Source organism: Suncus etruscus, chromosome 10 (genome assembly GCF_024139225.1).
Source record: "Suncus etruscus isolate mSunEtr1 chromosome 10, mSunEtr1.pri.cur, whole genome shotgun sequence".
Taxonomy (NCBI): domain Eukaryota; kingdom Metazoa; phylum Chordata; class Mammalia; order Eulipotyphla; family Soricidae; genus Suncus; species Suncus etruscus.
In genome coordinates this window covers 12,839,399-12,851,575 of record NC_064857.1, presented here as the reverse complement: position 1 = coordinate 12,851,575, position 12,177 = coordinate 12,839,399, and the positions used below count along the sequence as shown (strand labels likewise).

At 36.4% G+C, this 12,177-nt stretch overlaps 1 protein-coding gene across 1 annotated transcript in view; it reads left to right on the top strand.

Annotated features, from left to right (window-relative positions):
• Positions 1–519: 519 nt before the first annotated feature.
• LRRCC1 (leucine rich repeat and coiled-coil centrosomal protein 1) overlaps positions 520–12,177 on the top strand; it is a 40,614-nt gene continuing 28,956 nt past the window's right edge. Inside the window, exons 1-7 of the mRNA XM_049782016.1 lie at positions 520–631; positions 3,723–3,928; positions 4,750–4,815; positions 6,354–6,521; positions 9,192–9,367; positions 9,463–9,594; positions 11,479–11,678. Coding sequence (XP_049637973.1) covers positions 549–631; positions 3,723–3,928; positions 4,750–4,815; positions 6,354–6,521; positions 9,192–9,367; positions 9,463–9,594; positions 11,479–11,678 — 1,031 coding nt within the window. The 5' untranslated portion in view covers positions 520–548. The remainder of the gene's footprint in view (positions 632–3,722; positions 3,929–4,749; positions 4,816–6,353; positions 6,522–9,191; positions 9,368–9,462; positions 9,595–11,478; positions 11,679–12,177) is intronic.

Genomic DNA, 12,177 nt, shown 5'->3' with positions numbered 1-12,177 from the left:
AATCAGGGTTTGGGGGTGTTGGTGATGGGAAAGTTGCAAGGGTGAAGAGGGAGGGTGTTCTTATTATGACTGAAACCCAAATCCAATTGTGTTTGGAATCCCGGTGTTTAAATGAATTATTTAAAAATAAATAAATAAATCAAGTTTAAAGAACAATAAAATATTACTGTGAAGTATTTGTTATTCACTTTGGTCACAATAAAAATGATTAGAAAAATAAAATAAATGGATTAAAAACCTTGAAAAATAAAATTAATTAATTAATAAAATAAATATAAAATAATAAAATAGAGTAAAATATATAACATAAGATAAATAAAATAATAAAATATGATAAAATAAAATAAGAAAAAAATACAAGAAGTGAGCTATAGGTAGGAGCTCCCTGCAGAAAAACCATCTCCGGGGCCCCGCTGCCTCCGCGCATGCGCGGGAAACTGCCACCGGCCGGTTGATGGACGGGTGCTGGTCCCGCCTCCGAGGGCGGGACTTCCGTTCGCAGGCTTTCCGGCTCCATTCCCGGGCGCCGGTTAAGATCCCGCTCCCCCATGGAGCCCCGGGTGGACGCGGAGCCCGAGGACGGCGACAGCAGCTGCGGCGACCTGAGCTGCATGGGCAAAGGCTTGACGAGGTGAAGGGGCGCGGCGACCTCCGCGGCCGCTGGGGGGCGCCCTGGAGCAGGCCCGGCAATAGCCGCACCTGCATCCACCCAACCTGCAGGCCCTCGGGTGCTTCCCGCCCTTTTTCCCGCGGCCTTTTCCAGCCCTGGACTTGGGATCAGCCTGGAGCTCTGCTGAGGCTGGCGGCCTTAGATGCTCTTGGCATCCTTCCTGGCTGCTTTCCTCCCTTTGCTGCCCTTGTCTCTCCTGGCCTCTGGCCTTGGCTCTGCTGCTTCCCTTGCCTTGCAAAGTAATGACTTGGGAGGCCTGATATTTCTGAAACCAATATTGCCCTCTTTTGTATTTCTATGTTTATTATTATTTTTAACATCTTTATTTAAACACTATTTATTTGCACATTGCACTATTTTACTTTTATTATGTTTTTTAACATCTTTAAGCACCATATGCACATTGGCACTATTTCACTTTTATTATTTTTGACATGTTTCTTTCAGTACTCTTTGCACATTTGCACTCTCTTGCTTTACTTTTATTTCATTTATTATTTTTTTTATTTTATTATTTTTAACATCTTTATTCACGCACGATTTGCACATTTGCACTATTTTATTATTTTTGACATCTTTCTTTAAGCACTTCCGCACTCCTTTAGCATCTTCATTTAAGCACTACTTGCACATTTGCACTATTTTACTTTTATTTTATTTAATTATTTTTATTTTATTATTTTTAACTTTTTTATTGATTGCAAACATGTTTGTGGTTGAGTTTCAGTTTTCTTTGTGTCCTTTCTCATAGCTCCTCTGCAGGATACAATGCGATATGTATTATCAAAATACTACACATGTAAGATTTAGTTCAGGTTTTCAGTCTGGCTAGCAGCATTACCTAGCCCCTTGCTTTTGCATATAACATTAACTAAGCAAGTGGTATTTACCTCATCTCTAGCCTTATCTCCAGGCACTCTCCATAAAAAGCTTTGCATATCCATTCAGCACTCACAACAATTCTGCAGGATAGTAATTGTAACTAAAACCCAACCACCAGCTATGTTTGTACTCATGGTGCTTAAATAAATTTTAAAAAATGCATTAAACCCCTGAGAGCTGCTGGGTGTGACCCCCCCAAAATGCATTAAATATTTAAAGTATTTTAATAAGATATTTCCATAAAATTTTAAAGAGAAAATAAAAGGCTGAATATAAATTCAAAATAAAAACAATTTATAAATGTGAGACTACCAAGATATAAACAGCCTTTTCATCTAAAGGCAGTTGGGGTAGCAATCAAATTAAGTTCAAAACTTAATTTCGGTTACACTACTTTATATCTACTCTGTCAAAAACTAGGGTCAGAAATGTTTCTAAAATAGGGACCTGAGCGGTGGTACAGTGGTAGGGCCTTTGCCTTGGATGTGGCTGGCTCAGGATAGACCTTGGTTCGATCACTGGCATCTAGTATGGTCCCCCACCCCTCCCCGCCAGGAGTGATTTCTGAGCGCAGAACCAGGTGTAACCCCTGAGTGTCACTGGATATGGCCCAAAAATTAAAAAAAAATTTAAAAAATGAAATGTTTTTGAAAATAAATGGGCTACTGTCAGAACATATGCTGACAGCATAAGTCTGGCCCTAAGTAAGTAAATATTAAGTAAACGATAGGTTAGATAGAAGATTGTTAGCAAGTTCATACTTGGAAGTCACTAGTTTTAAATTTGAACATGCTTGATCTTTTCCTGCTAAGCTTTCTTATTTGTTTCAGCCTAATATCGCAAGCATTATCATGTTTGTCATTATAGCAGGTTTAAAGTGTTGTCAGAGTTTATATTTATTTTAAATTGGACTATGCTACTGGGAAGCAGACCACAGTTGTGTTCCTTTACTCCCTGATTCCTAACCTTTTCATTTCTCTGCTGCCAAGGTTAGGGGTCCCCCAGCTTTTTAGTTGCAGCATCCAGCCATAGAAGAGTGGATGATATTTATGATATTCAACAGCGTGTATCCCAGTTCCTTGCTTCCATCCAGAACCACTGAAATGTATGCTCTGCACTTTGTATTCCTGTCACTGAAATCTTCAGAATGTCTGATTAAAAGTAATTGAGAACCTGAAAAGCTGAGTTCTTTTTGAGTGAGAGATGCATTGCACTTTTCAAAATGGGAAAGGAGCTTTTTTTCTCTAGAAATAGCAATAACTATGTTAATATGACATTGCAAACTGTAAACTTCAGTGTCAGATCTGGTTTATGCCCTGCCAACAACTCCAAGAACTTGGACTAGTTTATTTATGTCAACTTCAGTGCACTCTGATGCCTACTGTTCAGAGATGTGAGGATGAAACTAGGTTGGAAGACTGAGAATTTTAATAGTTCATTTAGTTGAGTGGAGTAATGCAGACATGAAATGGGATATTTCTGTCTCACTACTTTCTGATCATTTTCCCTCTACATCAGGGGTCTCAAACTCAATATACCTGGGGGCTGCAGGAGGCAAAGTTGGGGTGAGGCAGGGCCGCATAAGGGATTTCGCTTACCAAATATTCACAATAAAAAAATTGCATTCGTAAGAAAAAAATCGCAAAAAATCACATTAAACATTTGCATACCCCGAACAGAACTGCTCGGGGTATGTGAATGTTTAATACGATTTTTTTCTTACTAATGCGATTTTTATTGCGATTATTCAGTAAGCAAATAATCGCGAATACTGCGATATTTGAAGGCCGGCTGCGGGCCACAAAATGTTGTATGGAGGGCCGCAAACGACCCGTGGGCCACAAGTTTGAGACCCCTGCTCTACATTGAAGTTAGGAAATGTGCCTTATTACTAGAATAAGTTGCCTCATTTGAATGATTGTTTTTTATTTTCTTCCAATGGGCCAAAATGCTGATGCATATTGCAAAAATACACAGTTTGTGTTACAAAGCACGTGAAATTTTCCTATGAGACATTTGAAGTCTTAACCCAGGAAGATAGGATTTTATTATAGAATGAATAGAGCATACACCTAATATCTATAATGCTTTTTGCTAAATTTTGATTATTTGCTTATGATTTTAAGATCTTTTTTTATCTTGTCTTTAATAGTATGCTTTTCTTTTGCAGCATATCAGAGTTATCTTTGAATTCAACCCTTAGTGCCATCAATCTTCATTGCAATAACATCGCAAAAATTGAAGCCATTGACCATGTTTGGAATTTACAACATTTAGATCTGTCATCTAATCAAATTACTCGAATCGAAGGGTTAAACACATTAACGAAACTATGTACTTTAAATTTGTCCTGCAATTTAATCACAAGAGTAGAAGGTTTGTAAGTGATGTTTATATTTGCCTTAAGAATATGATAAAGTGTTCTTTCTAAAAGAATGGAGTAAATAATTCATAAGCTTTATAAAACTGACCCTAAAATTTATTGCATAGAAGGTGGTTGTCTGCTCAGACCAAAGGTGGTTGGTTCGAATCCCAGTGTCCCATATGGTCCCCCGTGCCTGCCAGGATCTATTTCTGAGCAGACAGCCAGGAGTCACCCCTGAGCACCGCCGGGTGTGGCCCAAAAACCAAAAAAAAAAAAGAAAGGTGGTTGTGTTTTTTTTTCTTTTTTTGGTTTTGGGGGATCACATCTGGTGACTCTCAGGAGTTGCTCCTAGCTGTGCACTCAGAAATCACTCCTGGCATGTGGGACCATATGGGACAGCAGGGGAATCGAACCGAGATTTGTCCTAGGTTAGCATGTGCAAGGCAAATGTCCTACTGCTTGCGCCACTGCTTAGGCCCCAAAGTTGATTGTTTTGGTTATTTTTTTTTTTTAGAAAAATTGTTAATTTCCAGTTGCTGAGTTTTTTTGTGGCCACACCCAGAAGTACACAGGGATTACCTCTATTTGGGCTGAATGGTTTGGATGCCAAGATCCAATCTGGGTCAGCCACAAGCAAGACAAGGGCCCTACAACTTGTACTATCTCTCCTAAGTATAACATCTTTTAAAGGACTTTGCAAAAGAACAATAAAACTGACGTCAGTATTGTCAGACTGTTTATCTGCTTCTAAACAGTCTGAAATAATATAATAATGTTATGTAATTCTAATTGACTATTTGACTTCAATAAAGGCTATTTTATTTTATTGTAGGACTTGAAGCACTGGTTAATCTGACCAGACTAAATTTATCTTATAACCAAATAAGTGATCTTAGTGGTAAGTGTGCTTATATGTTTTATATTTCTGAATGTTTGCCACGTGGAATGAAATAAACTGAGCTTGGTATATTGAAAAGCTAAATAGTAATTGAATATTCCATTAAAAATCTCATTTGGAAATCATGGTTCATTTAGAATTCTCTTTTGTTAACTTTAAAGTAATAGTTGAATAAAAAGCAAGAGTGAAATCTAGAGTGATTGGTAACAAAAATGTTGGATAGAAAAATAATACTTGGGAAGAATCGAGGTGAAAATGTGTGCACCAGAGCTGTTCTCAGGGCTTATTCCTGGCTCAGCACAGGCTCAGAGGTCACTTGTGGTAGTGTTCTAGGGACTACATATTGTGCTGGGATCAAATTCAGATCAATGATTCTATTCATGATTTTATCTCTTTGGCCCAGTTAGGAAGTGTTTGAATAGTCTACTTAAGAGATAATGGAATGGGGCTAGAACGTTACACGCGGCTAACCTAGGACGGACTGTGGTTCTATCCCCTGGCTTCCCATATGGTCCCCCAAGCTAGGAGCGATTTCTGAGCACATAGCCAGGAGTAACCCCTGAGCATCACTGAGTATGCCCCCCCCCAAAAAAAAAAGAGAGAGAGATAATGGAGGATATCAAGGAGGCTGAGAAGGAAATGAAATGGTGGCAGAAAATGCACAATGGTGAAGGTTGTTGTAATTGTGTGAAAGTAACTCAGTCAGGAACTTTATCTGTGGTGGGAAAAAACTATTATGACTTTGTTATTAAACAGTGTTTAATAAAAATAAATGCACAGACATACATTACAAGGATATTACTACAGAGAGTGGTCAGAGAAGGTGCATAAAGTTGAATTCTACATATGGAAAGCACTAAAATTCTAAAAGAAGACCCTTTGAGGAACAATGTTAACTAGATCACAAATGGCTCTTCCAAAGAAAAAGAGGCTTAAATATTATGACCTATGGACAGTTAGTTCCCCTTTGGTGGAAGGGAGTCCCGGTTACATGAGTCGTGTACATGAGCCAAATCCTTCAGGGTTTTAAGTCAAGGGGCTAACCAAGGAAGTATGATTCGAGGCACCTGTAACATTTTTTTGCAAATCCACTAGTATTACCATGCCCCATACTATGTTGAATTAATTTTATGGGCTGTCATTTGCTTTCACTTGAGAGCTCAAACCAAGAAAATTGAAGCGTTTGTTAATATCTGTTAACCAATGGTAATGTATTGATTGAGAAAGCCCATTACTTTCTGCTTATTCTCATCTAAATTCATGCATTGTCCTGGGAAGGTCATTTGTTGGTTGTTGAAGAAGACCAGAACCTCTGGACAAGACCACAGAGAGTTGCCAAAACCTGTCTTTTCTTCAAAACAACTTTGCCAATATTCTTTTTGAATGTTGCTTGTCCATGGTGATGTCTTAGGGCTTCCTTTGCTTTTTTATATTTATATTTTTATTATATTAAAATTATTTTTAAATTGTTCCACTTATTTTAATAGCAATTGGAAGAACTTCTCCTCTGACATTAAAATAATTTTTTTCTGTTGCAGGCTTGATTTTCCTCCATGGAATTAAACATAAACTTAGATACATTGACCTACACAGTAATTTTATAAATAGTGTCCATCACTTACTTCAGTGTACTGTGGGATTACACTTCTTGACTAATCTTATTTTGGAGAAAGATGGAGAGGATAATCCTGTTTGCCGTGTACCAGGTATGAGCAACTGATGTAACTAACAGTTTTTATGACTACTAATATAATAAATTATTATTTATTAATTAACTATTAATGCAATTAATATAATATTCGTTTATATCCTACAACTGCCTCATTTTACTTTAATACTTTGTCACTTCTTATGTATTTAGTAAATATAATTGTAAATTATCTTAATACAAAATTTTCATAATACAGAATGAACTGATACATATTTCCATGTAGAATCCTTATATATTTGACAGATGGTCTCAAAGTCAATCATTATAATGTTCTTTTTTATTTTACTTTTTTTCTTGAGCCATAACTGACAGTGCTCAAGGCTTACTACTAACTCTGTGCTCAGTGATCACTCCTGACAATGCTTGAGTGCTGGAGATCAAACTCAGTTCAACCTCATTCAAGGCAAATGCCATACCCACTGCACTATCTCTCTGGTCCCCATTTTAATATAGTATAGTATATAATGCCTTGCAGCTATTAACAGTATATAGAATCTTTTTAGCTATTGACGAGTCAGTTACCTGTAAGATAACCTTAAACAAAGGAAAAATAAGCAGGATACAAAATGGTTCAATATTATCATCTTTATGAAAAATATATTTTAAGAGGCGGGAGAGATACATGGAGGTAAGGTGTTTGCCTTTCATGCAGAAGGATGGTGGTTCGAATCCCGGCATCCCATATGGTCCCCTATGCCTGCCAGGGACGATTTCTGAGCGTACAGCCAGGAGTGACCCCTGAGCGCTGCCGGGTGTAACCCAAAACACAAACAAAAAAATTAAGAAAAGAAAAATATATTTTAAACATTTTTGTTTCATTGAAGCACACAGTATATAAACTAGAAATATACACACAGGCAAAACTGCCCCAATTGGCAAACTGCAATATTAGATGGGAGGAAATTGAAATATAAAAAGATAACTGCAAATTGAATTTTAAGAATTATTTATACTGTGTACTTGTTGAATTTTGTTCCAAATGTATATATCAGGATATATATAGTCCCAGGGTCAGCCTTGATGTTTCTCCCAGAAGTCTGAGGATCAGTGGGGACTTAATATCTTATACTTCTATTTCTCCACATTTAGCTTCTGCTGAGGGTTCATTAATTTTCAATAAAAGATAAAGGGACATTATGTAAGATACTGTTCTCTGACTGGAATTTTGCTAATTAACACTGATATATGTCGCAGATGCTGCTAAAATGTCATTTAATAGAAATCAGAATCATTGAGACTGGTAAAGATAAAGCAGACCAAATTGAATTTTAGAACTCATATCAAATTACTTAAGCCAACCATAAAACACAAATGTAGACTGTCTACATTTCATCTTTACATTCCCTACTTCCGCCTGACTGCCAAGGCCCTGTCCTATCATAAATATTTGATTTTGAGACTTTTCCTAGAGTTACAACTTATTTTTATCTTTTTATTTCACAAAAGTCTTAGTAGTTTGGAAGCAACTATTTTCTTTCTTAAATCTCCCTGAAACTTAGGGCCAATTTTAGTTTTCTAGGAAAACTCTTTACTTGGAAGAAAGTCATATTTTAATTCTATTGGATTTTTTTAAACCATTTTGTCTCAAAAGCCTCTTTCTAGTTCCTACAGTATAAACCTTTTATGTTTTTGTTGTTGTTGTTCTTGGGTGAGGTACTTAAGTAGAATTGTCCTCTCTCTCATAATTTAAGAATTCAAAAAAGAATTACAGATATTGGTTTATGCTGAAAATGTCTACTATAAACTTGCCAAACTTCTGATTCTTTTGGGAAAAGTTCTTCCAACCATTCTATTGGTCTTTATTAAAAATAGCTTGGTTTTTTAAATTACAATTAAGGTGCCAGGAATATTAATCAAGGATGAATTCATGGTTACATGCATGGGACCTGGGTTCAGTCCCTGGTACCATAAATAAAATATGCATATTACAGTTAAGCAGAATTAAAGTTTTTCCATTATGTAATAAATATGCAAATAAATTACCTTGCAAATTTCTAGTATTTAAATTTACTTAAATGAAGTAAGCAAACTTGTTCTTATATATTTTGTAGATTGTCATATTTTTTTTTGTTTTCTTTTTTTTTTTTTCGGTTACACCCGGTAGCGCTCAGGGGCTACTCCTGGCTCTATGCTCAGAAATCATCCCTCGCAGGCTCGGGGGACCATATGGGATGCGGGAATTCCAACCACTGTCCTTCTGTATGCAAGGCAAACTCTTACCACTGTGCTATCTCTCAGGCTCCTGTCATTCTTAAATTTATAGAAAACTGAGTGTGTTTATCACCTATGATTGTGGGTAACAGAATTCTGATTATATTATCATCCCAATTAATATGTATTCTTACCTTAAAGCATATCAAACAAATAATTAACTTTCTGTCTAAAATAATAGGATTTATAGCACAGAAATGTGAAACTATATATCTAGACATGATTATTTGAACTTTCTGACCTTTATTCTAGAGGGCTGGAGAGGAAAGGGTATATATTTATTTTATATTTAATAATTCCATGCTGGATAAGAATCAAATCACTTTTCTTACAAGTGTATTGTATTTCAGGATAGTACAGTTTAGTCATTCAGATGATTTATCTGGTAGCTAAAAAATGTATCTTTCCCTTTTCCCCAGTGTTTGAGTTTTCATTTTGAAAATTTGTTTCCAAGGGTACCGAGAAATTATTCTCCAGGCTTTACCACAGCTTAGAATTCTAGACTGCAAGAACATATTTGGGGAACTGGTAAATATGTCCGAAATAAATTCATCACATCTGCAGTCCTTAGAAGGTCTTTTGGATAATTTAGTTCCTTCAGAGTCGCCTCCAAATATAAGTGAAGACGAGGTAGGATAATTTTTTTCCTAATTTAAAATATATGTAAAATTTTAAATAACAAATAGATAGATATAAAAGACGTTGTATTTATTTCTGTGTCACAGAACATTGATTGTGTGCCTGAGGTACCACCATCCATTGGTGAGGTCGCTCCCACGGACCAGTGTACAAGTACAGAAGTGGATGGTGGTTTGACATCGCTTATGTCTGAATGTGCATCTTCTGACCCAGAAAAAGTAAATGATGGGAATTATCTCCTCGGATGATAAACGATCAAACTTTGAAGCTTTCCACTGAAATGACTCTCTTCCTATATTTTGAAGCAGTGATTTATTTGGGTGAGGGCAGAACCAGCAGTGCTCAGAGCTAACTCTTAGCTCTGTGCTCCGGGATTACTATGGGTGGGATTTGAACCTGAGTCAACCATGTGCGAGGCAAGTGCTCCAGCAATCACTTGACTTCATAAATCTTCTTGACTTAAAAGATAGTCAAAAACGTAGAAAATAAAAATTGCATTCACGGAAGTCAGAGCAATTGCACAGCAGGTAAGGCATTTGCCTTGCCTGTGGCCAGCCCAGGTTCAATCCCCACTTTCCAAATGGTCCCCAGAGTCTGCCAGGAGTAATTTCTGAGTACAGAGCCAGGAGTAATCCCTGAGTGCTACTAAATGTGACCCAAAAACAAAACAAGATTACATATACAATCATCAGCCGAAAACAATCTATATATATCATAGTGGGTTTATTTCTTTCCATTATTCTGTTGGTGATAGTGGTAAAAACAAAAAGGTTATTTTACTCATCTTCCTTGTTTTTCAAATCCTTATGCCATTCCTTCTCTTTTTCCCCACCTGCCTTTTCCTTCTCTTTACATTCTTTCTACTCACCCATCTTTTATTTTAACCTTAAGTAAACAATATTTTAATTCAATATTTATTAGGACTAAATAAATGTGAATTACTTATGTCCTCTGCTATCTTTCAGTAGCTTAATGGTCAAAACTTTAGCTGAATGGCAAATTGATTTTCATAGTTTCTGTATACAGCAAAAAACTCTTCAGATTTGTTTTTTATAATCCCTTTTAACCTCTTAATCCATGGTTCTCTGGTTTCCAGGACCTTCGAACTTTATGGATGAATGCAGTTTTTGCCATTTACTTCTCTTTGCTTCCTCACTTTTCCTTTAATGTTTTTACTGTTTTCTACAATAGCAGAACTATTGTCTTTTTGAATGCAAAATACTCCTAGAAAGCAGGATATTTTTATTTATTCAATCTTTGAATGTAAGGTATGCCAGAGAATATTAGTCAAATGTCAGTTTGACAGAAATTTTGTAATTAACTTTCAGTATTTTAGTTTTCACCCTTAAAATTGGGTTGATGTGGAAAGGAGGGTCAGAGTTGAAAGTGCTTCTGGAATGATTGTACTTTTTGGGGCTGTTAATAATCCTGAACTGATACAAGTATCACACCAAAAACTGCCAGATAGACGTTGCCATAGGATTTTCTACATGAGTTTTAAAATTCTAGCATGGAACTGAGTGATCTACTCTTAAGAAAAATAATAAATAAAAGAAGAAATTTACCCCTTCTGTTCTTTTGATCTTTTTTTCAAGTTTCAACTCCTAAGTCAACTTTTATTCACTTTCTAGGACTTCTAAATAGATAGTAATGGTAGGGTTTCTTTTGTTAAATTTTTCAGAGAACTTATGATTATTGTCTCCAGAGTCAACTTTGTGTAAGTTTACTGGTTGTGACTAGTGTCTGAATCACTTATCTTTAATATCAGTCATACCTCATGTATAAACCCTTAAGCTTGTGAAGAATAATAAAAATTTTTAGGGGATTTCTTAAGTTTAATTTTTTTTTTTTTTTTTTGGTGTTTGGTTTTTGGGCTATACCCAGCAGCACTCGGGTTACTCCTGGCTCTGGACTCGGAAGTCAGTTCTGGCAGGTTCAGGGGACTGTATGGGATGCTGGGAATTGAACCCGGGTCCATCCCAGGTTGACCACATGCAAGGCAATTGCCTTACCGCTAAACTATCACACCAGCCCCTCTAATTTTAATTCTTTATACTGAATTAAACTTGTCAGAAGCTTTATTGGTCTTTTGTTTATTCTAGGTTTCTAACTCATTAGCAAATAATGTTCCTGAGAAGGAACCTGTTAGACCCAAAAGACATATGGATTTGACATCTGAAAGTGACTCTGCAAACAGAAAAGAATGCAGCAGAAGGATTCCTCGGAGATCAAAAATTCCATATTATGCCAGAAGTATTCAGTCTTTGAAGCATCTTACTAAAAACAGCACTACATTCGTAAGGTAGTTTCAGTTTTAGAAATGCAACTTAAAACACACAAAGGTTAATACTTATTGGCTTTTTACTTGTAGTTTTCCTATGATGATTGTTTCTTCTTTTTTTTTTTTTAATTAAAGATTTGGCTTTTGGGGCCAGAGTGGTGGCGCAAGCAGTAGGGTATCTGCCTTGCATGCGCTAACATAGAGCGGACCATGGTTTGGTCCCCGGCATCCCATATGGTCTTCCAAGCCAGGAGTAATTTCTGAGCACATAGCCAAAAGTAACCCCTGAGCGTCACTGGGTATGGCCCAAAAAGTAAAAACTAAATAAGTAAGTAAGTAAGTAAATAAATAAATAAAAGATTTGACTTTTGAGACTTTCTGGCTAAAATTTGACCAGGGTAGTTGTATAAATGTATATTAGAGAAGCTCTTTCTGTGATAATGTTAATTACCAAAGTTATGAAAAGCATTATAAAATATTGTACATTTCTATGGGTTATTGCCTATGTTTCATTCTTTAC